We start from the raw sequence: 15482 nt of genomic DNA on the forward strand, positions 1-15482 counted from the left end.
CGGAGGCCAAGGAGCATTTGGTTACTGGGTCTTTCCGCTGGGAGATGGTAGCTCGGAATATCTTCAACCGGTTTGGATGACGGTCATGTAATAGAATAGACAATTAGTTTCCCTATCTAGTATTAGCCAGCCGGTTGTGGCGTCTTTTCTTGGCTAGTTGGTGTTTCTAGCCCTTATTGGCTCTGTGTGAGCTTTCTATGCTTTTTTATTATTTTTGGAGACCTTTAGAACCATGTTGGCACTACTTTATTTGGTTAATAAGATGGCCGTATGCATCTTTCTGATGCAGAGACTGGGAAATCCCCCTTTTCAAAAAAAAAATCACTAAGGGAGTACAGTATTATTGGTGATGCAAGGCATTTTCATTTATTAGGATAATCCAGAGATTAAATTTTCTGACCGAAATAAAAGGAACCAGAGCAATCTATTTCAAGGAATACCCAAACATGGCAACATGGCTAGACCCATAAGCATGGCCGCACAGGATCAAGCCTCTCTTGGGCACCTACCCATAGGCTGACAGTAGACCAGCCTTTGTCCCCTCGTCACCCAACTATTCATCTCTCATCAGTGTCACTTTCTCAGCCAATCCCCTAAACCAGCGCACAATACCAATACCCTGTCATCTAGCAGCTCCTTCCTTGCTCTTCCACATTTCTCTCTTGCCACATCTTTGTTGAATTGCACCCTCATACAAAACAGTATTTGGACTATAGCATCCTTCTTCGAAATCAAAGACATTTATTTTAGGATGGAGGGAGTAATAGGTACTCTGAATTTCAGACTAATCTTTTTTTTCTTCTTCTTTTTTGTGGCCACCCCTTTTACTCGTAAGAAAAGGCGCTTGTGTTTCTTTGTACTACACAAGAGAAAAAGAGAAGAAGGGCGTGTGAGTAAATAGCACGAAAGGGCAACGCGGAAAACGAAAAGGGAGGGAGCAATCAAACCAAGAAACCGGAACGAATGTTTGTCATTGAATATCTCTCCCTCACGCCGACGACCAGCCGTTATTCCTTCCTCTCGTCCTTTCCTCCTCCTCCTCCCCCTCCTCGCTCTCCGTGTGTGAGCTGTGGGACGTCTCCTCCATTGCTCATCATTTCGAGCTTTCATTTTTTCTTCCTGTTCTTCTCCACGAGAGGCAGAGTAGGTAGGTAGGTAGGTAGGTACCATCCATCCATTTTGGCAAGGAGAAGAGGAGGTCGGGCAATGGGGTTGGCCAGCGACAGCGCCGGGTTCCCCTTCTCCGCCAAGCTCTCCGCCGCCAACTCGCCGCGCTTCTGCAACCCCATGAGCAGAAGGTGAGTCCTCGCCTCCCACCTCTTCCTCGTCGGTTTCTTTTCACCCCTTCTCCCGGGTGGGCTTTGCCGCCGTTCATGTTCTAGCGGCAAATGCGCCTGTGGTTGTCTTGGGAATCTTTTTGGGGGCGTCACAAACTCAGGATCCTTGCCAGTTTAGATCGTTTGGAGCTAATTTCATGGGTTTCAGGCCAAGGGAAAAAAATGGCATCTGAACTTCTGAAGCTCCCGTGTCCAACTCAAGAAAACAGTGGAATGTTACCCTGAAAATGTTCTTGGTAGCTCCCTCAAAGGGTTATTGTCAGGTGGTCCTGGGGATAACAAGATGCCCGCACATTTATTATTTTAGATCGTCCTATGATTTGCATAGATTCAGTTCTCCTTTAAAAGCTATTACTAGGACACTTCTTTGTTATATTCCTCAGCTTCTGAATAAATCCATCTGAAAAGATCCGTGTGTGGCAAACTTGATGCACTAGCAGCATTAGTTCAACATGATCTGTCTATGTTAGTCTTAGTTTTTCTGTTCTATTAGTCTGAAAAGTTTTTCATCACTTGGTCAATCTGAACCCATAATCTGAATATGTGTTGGCGAACTGAAGGAATATGTACTACAGTAGTATTTGCTAGATACAAAAGTGACTTGTGCCACCACATTGTTCGGTTCCAAGGTAAAAAAAAGGGGATTGTAGTTCCAAGCATTCTATGCCCCAATAACTGTAGAGCGAACTAGTGTCAAAAGAATTATGCTTGGCTTGATCTTCATTCACATGTTGCACATTAAGATGAAGTTCTTGGGTGTTTTAATTCCCTACATCGCTTGTTGTGCAGGATATTTTCAGATGTTGCTGGCGATATAACGGTATTGGTGGATGGTCAATCTTTTCTACTGCACAAGGTGCCCTTCATCTTCACCTCTTCTGAAGTTTTTATGGCCATCACTCTTCTTCACCTCTGTATTGGAGTGTGTGTTTCCCTCTTGGCCTTTTGAGTAGAAAAAAGAACTCTGTTGTGTTTTTCATTTGAACCTTAGCTTCAGTTATCATGGCTAAAAGGTGTAAAGAAATAAGAACATAATCTGGGAGAAACAACTAATGGGTTTGCCCACATGGTTAGAAATGTTTCGGGATCCTTGTGCGCGTGTGGGGAGAAGGGGGTAATAAGCAAACAAATTGTGATTGGTACTTTTCTTTTTCTGATGCTTATAGTATGAGCTGAAGCTAGGCCTGTGGAGCACGTTTGATCATACCGTGTCTCTACTTATTTTGCAGTTCCCTTTAGTCTCTCGGTGCGGAAGAATACGACGAATGGTGGCCGATGCCAAGGATCCAGATCTCTCAAAGCTTGAGCTTGTAAATGTACCAGGGGGAGCTACATCATTCGAACTCGCAGCCAAGTTCTGTTATGGGAGTAACTTTGAAATAACCACAGCGAATGTAGCTCATCTCCGGTGCATTGCAGAATATTTGGAAATGACAGAAGACTATCAAGATGAGAACCTCATTGTTCGGACAGAGATGTACCTGAATGACCTTGTGGTCAAGAACCTTGAGAAATCTCTACAAGTTTTATGCGCGTGTGAAGGCTTGGATCCAATGGTGGAGGAAATCGGATTTGTCGATAGGTGTGTCGATGCGATCGCGATGAACGCAAGCAAGGAGCAGCTGGTTTCAGGTTTGGCTCACTTGGAATGTGATGCGGGGTCCGGGAAGTTGCGGATGCATTGCCAGGACTGGTGGGTTGAGGATCTTTCTGCTCTAAGAATTGACTATTATCAGCGAGTGATCGCCGCGATGAGGAGAAGTGGCGTGAGACCGGAGAGCATAGGCACTTCTATCGTGCACTATGCTCAAACAGCTCTCAAGGGCATCGAAAGGCGTCACGTGTGGGATTCCGGCCCACTTGTCGGTGACAACCAAAGGGTGGTTGTGGAAACCCTCATCAACCTGATGGCAACCGAGAAGATCACAGCTGTTACCCTGTCATTCTTGTTCGGCATGCTCAGAATGGCGATAGAGGTTGATGCAGGACTAGACTACAGGATTGAAGTCGAGAAAAGGATCGGTCTCCATCTTGAGATGGCATCACTTGATGATCTTCTCATCCCGTCCATGCAAACGAGCGAGTCCATGTTTGACGTCGACACGGTCCATCGCATTTTGGTGAACTTCTTGCAAAGGATTGAGGAAGATGACTCGGGAGACTTGTCACCTTGCGGATACGAGTCCGACGGACTCAAGTCTCCGAGCCACGGCTCGGTGCTCAAGGTCGGAAGGCTAATGGATGGTTATCTTGCAGAAATTGCACCAGATCCTTATCTGAAACTGCAGAAGTTCATGACCCTCATCGAACTGTTGCCGGATTACGCTCGCATTGTTGATGATGGACTCTACCGAGCCATCGACATATACCTAAAGGTACAAAACTACACTATATCACAGTGCCACATTTTGGTAGTTGTATGTAGCAAACTTCTGAATTTGTAGGAGCAACTATATATGTTTAGACCAAAAACATTCTCCATCTAACTAATGTATTTGCCATCAGAAACAGCATGATATATGTAGATGAAAATGTGATGATGTATGTACAATCAAATACTCACATTGAATCCGAGTGTACAGCATGATATCTGTAGATGAAAATGTGATGATGAACAGTACTCCGTTCGTTTTTATAAGGCGTTTCAGACAGCTGAGTTTGAACTGTTTAGTACACTGTCTGAATTTACTAAAACGTCTTATATAAGTGAACAGAGGGAGTATAATTTATCAATCTTGATTTGAATAAGGTTCTGATGGAATTGTGATCGGTCAGGCACACCCATCTCTGATGGAATCCGAGTGCAAGAAGCTGTGCAAGCTGATCGACTGCCAGAAGCTGTCCCAGGACGCGTCGAGCCACGCGGCGCAGAACGACCGGCTCCCGATGCAGATGGTGGTGCGCGTGCTCTACTTCGAGCAGCTCCGCCTCAAGTCGTCCTTCTCGGGCGGCCACTCCGGCGGCGGCGGCGAGTACTGCTCCTTCTCCCAGCGGATCACCATGCCGATCAGCGGGAGCGGCGTGCCGAGCTCGTGCGTGTCGCCCCGGGCCGCCGGCGCGGCCGACAGCTACGCGTCGCTGCGGCGGGAGAACCGGGAGCTGAAGCTGGAGGTGTCGCGGATGCGGGTGCGGCTGACGGAGCTGGAGCGGGAGCAGGGGATGATGAAGCAGGGGATGCGGGACGGCCGCCCGGGGGAGCACGGCCGCGCCTTCTTCGCGTCGATATCGAGGGGGATCGGGCGGATGGCCATGTTCGGCCCGGCCGGGGAGAGGAGGAAGAAGAGCTCCAGGGCGACGGCGAGCTCGCAGTGCTCCGAAGGGAAGAGCCGGAGGAGGAAGAAACCATCGGTCACGTATGCGTAGCTAAGCTAGAGGCTCTCAAGCCGCGCGCGGGAAAACACTGTAGAATGTATGTACTGTGCTAGGTAGCTCGCGTATACATGATGCCGGTGGATTGCAACAAGTTTCCTTTGCAGTTTTATCTCGTATCCGATGTGACACCGAGAGATACGGCTAATCCGAGAACCTCTGGTAGCGTCGTCGGCCTCTAAAATGCTTTTGCAACTGACTTCTACACGGTTAGTGAAGTAAATAGCATAAATCCACCGCATTCTAGGGGTTTAGAAAACCACCGGATTGGACTATCGCTTATAAAACAAACCGATCATGGATGGATTCTAGGGTTTATCTGGTTGTTGTAACCAACACTGTTGAGATATCGTTAGATCATGTATCGTGTATAAAAATCTTAGGGATCAATCCAATCTTGACCGAACCTACAATTTTTCTGGTCGTTCGGCCCTGTATTTCTGTGTCCTTATTTCGAAGCATACGCTTCTCGCTATCTTTTATGGTATAGAGAGCTAGTTTCTCTCCACTTAGCCACAATTCCTCTACCATGACACATCCCCATCATTGACAAGCTCCACCGCGTCAATTTCCTTGTATGGTGGGCTCATGCTTTGGACACGAACATGCACCCAGCTCTCTGACTACCTTGGCAGCGAGCGACGGGCCCCGTCTTGTATGCTTGCTGACAAGGACGGTAAGCCCACCGACAATCTAAATTCGACACAAGATCTGGCACGCCCAAGACTCTCAGGTTCTGAGCTTTATCTTCAATTCCATGTCACCGGCTATGATGATCCAGGTCACCCACTGCATAAAGGCTGACGTGGCATGGATCGCTAGATGTTCTCCTCCCACATGCATGCATCCCTCGGAAGGACATTACTTGCCTTCCCAACAACCAACTTTCTTTCAAATATATATGTGATGTACTTCCACTCTTTATTTGTTAAATTACAGTGATGAATTGGTATCCTGAGGTAGCTAATGGAAGTTGCCAATCTCACAACCGAACAACTACCTATTATTATCCTTTTCCTCCTTGGCATGTCCAACATAGAAACGTTCACTTTTATGAAAATTAATCTTAAGGCCAGACAGTTGTTCAAATAGGCACAAACATAATTTCATATTTATGGCCGTTTCCATATCATGCTCCATGTAGATGATTGTGTCATCAACATATTGTAGGATAGACCCACCCCCATCCACTAGATGCAGGACTAACCCACTTACCTGCTCGTTCTTCTTGGCTCTACCAATGAGGACAACCAACATATCAGCCCCAATATTGAAAAGCATTGGAGAGAAGGGATCCCTTGTTGTAACCCCTTCTAAGTCTGGAAAAGTCTCAAATATCATCATTAACTTTAGCACCCCACACCACCCCCTTGAACAAAGTCTTGACATGTTGCCTCCAAGCCAGATCAAAATGTACCATACGTAATGCATGTTGCAAGAAGGGCCATTTTAACTTTTTTGCATGCCTTCTCAAAATTCACTTCAAAGATAAATTCATCCAATTTCTTCCAATGAATTTCATGCAAAGCAACTACACCCTATAGTATATGTCAACCTGGCATGAAAGCTGTTTGAGTAGGGCGAGCACTTTGTTACTCGATTTTTATCTGCTTTGGTAAAAAGAAACTTAAAACTAACATTGCGTAAGAAAATGGGTCTAAACTATTTGATTTTCACCGCCATTTCCTTCTTAGGCAATAAAAATAATAGTCCCGAAGTTGGGCTAAAACAACAGAAGCTCACCACGAAACAAATCTTGAAACATAGGCAGCAGATCCCCCTTAATTGTCCCTCAACACCGCCTATGAAGTTCCACCAGGAACCCATCTAGGCCAGGTGCTTTATTATTCTTCATCCAAAAAATTGCCCCATACACCTCCTTCTCCGTAAAGGGAGCGGTCAACACTTCCTTTTCTTCCGGACATAACTATGGAATATCCCCCATTGTGCCCTCATCCATGGATACCAAATTTGACACAGGGGCACCGAAGAGCTTATAGAAATAAGAGATGTAGAATTTAGGTTCTCTTGACCTATAGTCGTACCCTCATCTTGCTCAAGTTGGACAATTCTTTTATTTCTATGTTTTCCGTTAGTTTAAATGAAAAAATTCAGTGTTTTTCTCCCCCTCCCCGACTCCCTTCACGTTAGCCCTAAAGGACCATTTAGTTTCTTCCTCTCTCAAGAGCTTAGCGAGACCCTTTTCCACTTCTCATTTGGTGGCGCATTCTGCCGCGAAGAGGGGTACCGCCTCAGCTTTGTGTCAAGCTCATTAGTAAGGCAAAGAAGCCTTTCTTTTTCAACTTTGTAGACCCACTAGCATTCTTAGCCCAACCCTGCAAAAATTGTTTAGCCTCCTTTGGTTTGGGGGAATCTTGTAGGAATTTCATAGTATAGGATTTCTATAGGAAAACTTTCTTTAGAGCCCTTTGGTTTATAGGAATAGAGTCCTATTTCCATGGAAAAATTCTTCCTATCCTCCACATTTCATAGGAAAATAAACATTAGCCTAGACTCAATTAAAGAATTCTATGATGTGAACCAAAAGTCATCTCCTTTCCTATTACTATTCATAGTATTTAAGATACATGGCATCCCATTTCCTATGACTTTCATATTCCTATTATTTTTCTACCCTATGAACCAAAGGTGGCCTAAGATGCCAAATTTTGTACTGCCATCTCTCAATATTAGTAACCCCTCTATTTTCTTTAGCCCATTCTGTTGCAACCAACTCTAGAAGATCCTCTCTTTCAAAGCCTGATAGTTAGAAAGAAAAGGACGTCTTGTTCCCCACATGAGCAGCCTCACCAGAGTCAATAAGTAGAGGTGTATGATTGGATAATCCACTTTGTAACACATGCATCGTTACAAGGGGGAACTTTTGCCCCCACTTCACACTAGCCAATCGGTTCAATTTTTCATATGTCAGAATCTCAAGATTGTTTGCCCCAGTATATTGCCGACCTATGAGATCTATTTCCCTCAAATCCAGATTCTCAATAATTGCATTGATATAAATGGCCGGCAACTATCAAAGTTATCATTATTCTTCTTCCACGTATGAATAATATTAAAATACCTCCCACCAACATATGTAGAGTCTCCCCACCAGAAATATGAACTAATTCTTGAAGGAACTCAGACTTGAACACAAGTTGAGTTGCCCCATAGACGACAACCAGGGCACAGTCGAAGCCGTCAACTTCCGAGTGCACATGAAATTTTTCAGCATTATCACTTATCACCATCTTTCTTACATCAAGTGATGCCTTGTTCGCCCCAAGTAAGATCCCACCAGATCTTCCTCGAGGCGGCAGACAATACCACACGAAATCCAAAACACTCGAAAAAGTGCCAAAAGACTGAAAGTAAATTTTGATCTCCCGGTTTCTAGCAAAGTGATAAAATCCAACTTTTGTTACTTATACGTTTTCGCTAAAAATCTCTTACATTATCACTTATAGACGACAAGTTGAGACTTGAACACAAGTTGAGTTGCCCCATAGACGACAACCAGGGCATAGTCGAAGCCGTCAACTTCCGAGTGCACATGAAATTTTTCAGCATTATCACTTATCACCATCTTTCTTACATCAAGTGATGCCTTGTTCGCCCCAAGTAAGATCCCACCAGATCTTCCTCGAGGCGGCAGACAATACCACACGAAATCCAAAACACTCGAAAAAGTGCCAAAAAACTGAAAGTAAAGTTTGATCTCCTAGTTTCTGCTACCTCTTGAGCACTGCGTTGGTTTTCCCTGAAGAGGAAGGGATGATGCAACAAAGTAGCATAAGTATTTCCCTCAGTTTTTGAGAATCAAGGTATCAATCCAGTAGGAGGCTACGCGCGAGTCCCTTGTACCTGCACAAAACAAATAAATCCTCGCAACCAACGCAAATAGGGGTTGTCAATCCCTATAAGGCCAGTTACGAGGGTGAGATCTGATAGATATGATAAGATAATATTTTTGGTATTTTTATGATAAAGATGCAAAGTAAAATAAAGGCAAAGGAAATAGCAAAGGAAATAACTAAGTAGTAGGAGATTAATATGATGAAGATAGACCCCGGGGCCATAGGTTTCACTAGTGGCTTCTCTCGAGAGCATAAGTATTCTACGGTGGGTGAACAAATTACTATTGAGCAATTGACAGAATTGAGCATAGTTATGAGAATATCTAGGTATGATCATGTATATAGGCATCACGTCCGAGACAAGTAGACCGACTCCTGCCTGCATCTACTACTATTACTCCACTCATCGACCTCTGTCTGCTCCTGCGCCCTGACGGGTCCGCCTGCCCCTAGGCGTGCGCCCGCTGCCCGGCACCCGTGCATCCAGTGCCCGTTAAGGCCTGCTAGCCCTATGACATAGGGGCCCACCCCCCTAGTACGTTAGAAAAGGAAAAAAGAATATTAAAGAAAAGAATTTAAAATAAATAGTAAAATAATTAAAGAAACAAATAATAATTAAAATTATAATTAATTAACCTAGTAACTATTTAACCTAATTAACTACTGTTAATTAGCTAAACAGTCCCTGACAGGTGGGACCCACCTGTTAGGTTGACTAGGTCAACGGTCGACTGCTGACATCATGCTGATGTCATGATGACGTCGGTATACACTGTTCTGGATAATGTTGAATTAAAATAATTAAATAAATCCAAAATTTGATTTAAATATTTTAAAATCAATATAAAATAAACCGTAGCTCAGATGGAAAAACTTTGTACATGAAAGTTGCTCAGAACGACGAGACGAATCCGGGTACGCAGCCCATTCGTCCGCCACACATCCCTAGCATAGCGAACACACAACTTTTCCCCTCTGATTCATCTGTCCGAAAACGCGAAACACCGGGGATATTTTCCCGGATGTTTCCCCCCTTCACCGGTATCACCTCATACCGCGTTTGGGCACACCTAGCACCGTTACTTGTCGTGTCATGCATCGATATACATCTGTTTGCATTGTATTCATTGTTTCTTCCCCCTCTTCTCTCTGGTAGACTACGAGACTGACGCCGCTGCTGGTGCCCCGACCGACTACGTTGTTGATGACCCCTACTTGCCAGAGAAACCAGGCAAGCGCCCCCTTGATCACCAGATATCGCCTATTCTTCTCTCTACTGCTTGCATTAGAGTAGTGTAGCATGTTACTGCTTTCTCTCTACCGCTTTCAAAATAACACGCTTAATGAGATCTTGGTATTTGATCTGAGTCTGGCCACTGGCCTATACGCACTAACCAACTACGCGGGAATAGTTATGGGCACTAGACATCGTGGTATCAGTCGAAGCCTTCTTGACGTCAGCGATAGGGCGGCGCGCGCCGGGTTGGACTGGAACGCCTGCTGAGGGAGTCCTGGATTAGGGGGTGTCCGGATAGCCGGACTATACCTTCGGCCGGACTCCTGGACTATGAAGATACAAGATTGAAGACTTCGTCCCGTGTCCGGAAGGGACTTTCCTTGGCGCGGAAGGCAAGCTTGGCGATACAGATATGTAGATCTCCTACCATTGTAACCGACTCTGTGTAAACCTAGCCCTCTCTGGTGTCTATATAAACCGGAGGGTTTTAGTCCGTAGGACGAGCAACAATCATACCATAGGCTAGCTTCTAGGGTTTAGCCTCCTTGATCTCGTGGTAGATCTACTCTTGTACTACCCATATCATCAATATCAATCAAGCAGGACGTAGGGTTTTACCTGCATCAAGAGGGCCCGAACCTGGGTAAAACATTGTGTCCCCTGCCTCTTGTTACCATCCGTCCTAGACGCACAGTTCGAGACCCCCTACCCGAGATCCGCCGGTTCTGACACCGACATTGGTGCTTTCATTGAGAGTTCCTCTGTGTCGTCACTTTTAGGCCCGATGGCTTCTCTGATCATGAACAGCGATGCGATCCAGGGTGAGACCTTTCTCCCCGGACAGATCTTCGTATTCGGCGGCTTTACACTGCGGGCCAATTCTCTTGGCCATCTGGAGCAGATCGAAAGCTACGCCCCTGGCCATCAGGTCAGATTTGGAAGTTTGAGCTATACGGCCGACCTCCACGGAGACTTGATCTTCGACGGATTCGAGCCGCAGCCGAGCGCGCCGCACTGTCACGATGGGCATGATCTAGCTATGCCGCCGAACAGTACCCTGGAGGCCGCACCCGCATCAGCTCCGACCCTTAATTCGGAGCCAACTGCGCCAATCGAGGATGGGTGGTTGGACACCGCCTCGGGGGCTGCAATCTCTACGGCGATCGAGCCGAACACCAGCCCTATTCTCTGCGAAGCCCGTGACTCCAAGGAGCCAGACTCCTCTCCAGACTCCGAGCCCTCCGCGCCCCTACCGATCGAACCCGATTGGGCGCCGATCATGGAGTTCACCGACGTGGACATCTTTCAGCACTCGCCCTTCGGCGATATTCTGAATTCACTAAAGTCTCTCTCCTTATCAGGAGAGCCCTGGCTGGACTATGGTCAGCAAGGTTGGGATGCGGATGATGAAGAAATTCGAAGCCCACCCACCACCCACTTCGTAGCCACTGTTGATGATTTAACCGACATGCTCGACTTCGACTCCGAAGACATCGACGGTATGGACGCCGATGCAGGAGACGATCAAGAACCAGCGCCTATAGGGCACTGGAAAGCCACCTCGTCGTATGATATATACATGGTGGACACCCCAAAAGAAGGCAATGGCGATGGAACAGCGGAGGATGACCCCCCCAAGAAGCAGCCTAAGCGCCGGCGTCAGCGGCGCCGCTCTAAATCCCGCCAAAGAAAAAACGGTGATTCCGGCACGGGAGATAATAACACCCCGGACAGTGCCGAAGACAACCACCTCCAGCAAGATTCAGCACAGGAGGATGGAGAAGCCAGCCCTCATGAGAGAGCGGCAGACAGAGAGGTCGAGGACGATAATTACATGCCTCCCTCCGAAGACGAGGCAAGCCTCGACGACGACGAATTTGTCGTGCCGGAGGATCCCGTCGAACAAGAGCGTTTCAAACGCAGGCTTATGGCCACGGCGAGCAGCCTCAAGAAAAAACAGCAACAACTTAAAGCTGATCAAGATTTGCTAGCCGACAGATGGACTAAAGTTCTTGCGGCCGAAGAGTATGAACTCGAACGCCCCTCCAAGAGCTACCCAAAGCGCAGGTTGCTACCCCAATTAGAGGAGGAAGCACCTAAACCTACATCACCAGCGCATGATGCGGCCGACCGGCCACCCCGTGGCCGCGACAGAGAGGCCTCTCAGCCCTCCACTCAAGCCGCACCCTGGCGCCGCTCAAAAAATACCAAGGCATGGGAAAATACGCCAGACCTGCGAGATATATTGGAGGAAAAGGCAAGGCAAACAAGATCGATCTACGGATTGCGTGGGCGCCCCACGGCACGAGACGGTAATCGTCACTCCGGATACAGTAAATCCGGCCGGGCCGAACACAGTAGACAAAGCTCGTTTGAGTTGCGTCGTGATATAGCCCAATACAGAGACGCCGCACACCCACTATGCTTCACAGATGAAGTAATGGATCATCAAATCCCCGAGGGTTTCAAACCCATGAACATCAAATCATACGATGGCACAACAGACCCTGCGGTATGGATCGAGGACTATCTCCTTCATATCCGCATGGCCCGCGGTGATGACCTACACGCCATCAAATACCTCCACTCAAGCTTAAAGGACCAGCTCGGCATTGGCTTAACAGCTTGCCAGCAAAATCAATTGGTTGTTGGGAGGACCTGGAAGCCGCATTCCTCAATAATTTCCAGGGCACTTATGTGCGACCACCAGACATCGATGACCTAAGCCACATCATTCAGCAGCCAGAGGAATCGGCCAGACAATTCTAGACACGGTTCCTAACCAAGAAAAATCAAATCGTCGACTGTCCGGACGCAGAGGCCCTAGCAGCCTTCAAGCATAACATCCGCGACGAGTGGCTTGCACGTCACCTAGGACAGGAAAAGCCGAAATCTATGGCAGCCCTCACGACACTTATGACCCGCTTTTGCGCGGGGGAAGACAGCTGGCTAGCTCGCAGCAATAACATGACCAAGAGCCCTGGTAATTCGGATACCAAGGACAGCAGTGGCAGGTCGCGTCGCAACAAGCAAAAGCGCCGCATTAACGGCGACAATGCTGAGGATACGGCAGTTAATGCCGGATTTAGAGGCTCTAAACCCGGTCAGCGGAAAAAGCCATTCAAAAGAAATACTCTGGGCCCGTCCAGTTTGGACCGGATACTCGACCGCTCATGCCAGATACATGGCACCCCCGAAAAACCAGCCAATCACACCAACAGGGATTGTTGGGTGTTCAAGCAGGCATGCAAGTTAAATGCCAAAAGCAGAGACAAGGGGCTGCATAGCGATGACGAGGAGGAGCCCCGGCCGCCGAACAACAGTGGACAGAAAGGTTTTCCCCCACAAGTGCGGACGGTGAACATGATATACGCAACCCACGTCCCCAAGAGGGAGTGGAAGCGTGCACTAAGGGACGTATACGCGATGGAGCCAGTCGCCCCAAAGTTCAACCCATGGTCTTCCTGCCCGATCACTTTTGATCGAAGGGACCACCCCACTAGCATCCGTCATGGCGGATTCGCCGCATTGGTTCTAGACCCAATTATTGACGGATTTCACCTCACTAGAGTCCTTATGGACGGCGGCAGCAGCCTGAACCTGCTTTACCAGGATACAGTGCGGGAAATGGGCATCGATCCCTCGAGGATTAAACCCACTAAAACGACCTTTAAAGGCGTCATACCAGGTGTAGAGGCCAACTGTACAGGCTCAGTTACACTTGAAGTGGTCTTCGGATCTCCGGATAATTTCCGAAGCGAGGAGTTAATCTTTGACATAGTCCCGTTCCGCAGTGGCTATCACGCACTGCTCGGGCGAACCGCATTTGCTAAGTTCAATGCGGTGCCGCACTACGCATACCTCAAGCTCAAGATGCCAGGCCCTTGAGGAGTCATCACGGTCAATGGAAACACCGAACGCTCTCTCCGAACGGAGGAGCATACAGCGGCTATCGCAGCGGAAGTACAAAGTAGCCTCTCAAGGCAATTCTCCAGTCCGGCCATTAAACGTTTGGACACCGTCAAGCGCGCCCGGAGTAACCTACAACAAGACCTCCTGGCATGTTCCGAGCAAGCGTAGCAATGCGGCCCCAACCCCAGCCCTCGCGAACTTGCGAAACCAGTGTTGCACGTACATAACTACGCTCTGGAAATACCATGGGCACAGGGGGAGGGGCACCATCACGACACGCCCTAAACACAGCTTAAACCGCACTAGGGGCTGCCGATTTCTTAATTTTCTCTTATTTTCAGGACTCCATTCTTCGAAAGGCTTGTCCGGCAGTACAATTGCCACACAAACGATACAACCAGGGAAGCAGAAAGCTACGCCGCACTATGGAACTCTAAGGTGGTCTCTAGAACGAGCAGTATACCTGTTTCACATACCATTCCGCAGCTCGCCCCTGGAAAGGACATGTTAAATAGTCCCATCTTTTGCTTATTGCACTATTTGTATCGTTCTGCTTTGATCGCAGCTTTTTTAAATAAACAATGCATAGCTTCCGTCTATTATTGCATTACTCTTTTTTACGAATATATGCTCATTAATGACATGTTGCACCCATACACTTTGGTACGGCCAATACGCCAGGGGCTTAAGTACCCCACAATACGATGTGAGAAGTCCGAACACTTTCACAAGTGCGGCACCCCGAACTTATAGCATTATATGCATCGGCTCCGAATCATGTCTTGTGTCAATAGTTGGGTTTGCCTGGCTCCTATGTTTTGGTACCTTACGTTCCATTATATCGGCTAAGGTAGCACTAGGAGAACTACTGCGATTGTGCCCCAGTTGAGCTGGGCTAAGCACCTCAGTAGAGAAAGCTAAAACTGACCGTCATGATGAGGCGAGAGTTGGTCGCAGTTTGAGAGGTTTTCGAGTCCCTAAAGACTTATGGCGCTTAGAGCGAGGAGTCGGCTTTGTCCGGCCTAGGCGTGGATAGCGCCCCGAACTCGGTCTTCTGAACACTAGGGGCTTCGCCGAAATTTAAAATTATAGAATTCTATGGCTAAGTGAGAGTGCTCAAGCATTATAGTCCGATTGCCTTGTTCGTTGTGTTGAGCGCCTCCCTCGAAGGACCCAAGAATGGGAAAAAGAGCGCTCATGTTTATCCCGAACACCCCAGCACTCGTGGCATGGGGGCAGAAGCCGACGGCTCGCCATCTCTCAAATTCGATAAACGGCTGCATAGAAGGTAATATTTTAAATTCAAAAGCGTTTCTTAGCGCATATGAACAAGTTTTCAGTGTACAGGATCACAAATGCGAGTTTACTCAAAAATTACATCTTTGGAGCATTCATCCGCTATAAGTCGGGCACCCTTCAGGGCGCCCTCATAATACGCTTCCGGGACGCGATGCTCCTTGCCTGGCGGCGGCCCGTCCTTCACCAGCTTCTCCGCATCCATCTTGCCACAGTGCACTTTAGCACGGGAAAGCGCCCTACGGGCACCTTCGATGCAGATGGAGCGCTTGATTACTTCAAGCCGTGAACAGGCATCCACCAGCCGCCTCACCAGCCCGAAGTAGCTACCAGGCAGAGCCTCTCCAGGCCAAAGCCGAACTATGAGGCCCTTTATGGCATGTTCGGCCACCTTGTGGAGCTCGACCATTTGCTTCAGCTGGTCGCTCAAAGGCACCAGGTGTCCGGCCTCAGCATACTGAGACCAGAACACCT

At 47.7% G+C, this 15482-nt stretch overlaps 1 protein-coding gene across 1 annotated transcript; it reads left to right on the plus strand.

The window, feature by feature from the left end:
* Positions 1–939: 939 nt before the first annotated feature.
* LOC125508739 (BTB/POZ domain-containing protein At3g08570-like) lies at positions 940–4818 on the plus strand. Its single transcript, XM_048673528.1, has 4 exons — positions 940–1298; positions 2127–2193; positions 2567–3712; positions 4113–4818. Exons 1-4 carry the CDS (start codon positions 1207–1209, stop codon positions 4698–4700), a joined length of 1893 nt encoding a protein of 630 aa, XP_048529485.1. The 5' UTR covers positions 940–1206; the 3' UTR covers positions 4701–4818.
* Positions 4819–15482: the final 10664 nt, after the last annotated feature.

Source organism: Triticum urartu, chromosome 5, assembly GCF_003073215.2.
Source record: "Triticum urartu cultivar G1812 chromosome 5, Tu2.1, whole genome shotgun sequence".
Lineage (NCBI taxonomy): Eukaryota > Viridiplantae > Streptophyta > Magnoliopsida > Poales > Poaceae > Triticum > Triticum urartu.

Bases quoted from the DNA above. Each gene is read 5' to 3' on its own strand.
- LOC125508739 (XM_048673528.1), top strand. From the start codon at position 1,207: ATGGGGTTGGCCAGCGACAGCGCCGGGTTCCCCTTCTCCGCCAAGCTC. The intron at 1,299-2,126 runs GTGAGTCCTCGC...CTTGTTGTGCAG, and splicing joins TGCAACCCCATGAGCAGAAG to GATATTTTCAGATGTTGCTG. The intron at 2,194-2,566 runs GTGCCCTTCATC...CTTATTTTGCAG, and splicing joins AATCTTTTCTACTGCACAAG to TTCCCTTTAGTCTCTCGGTG.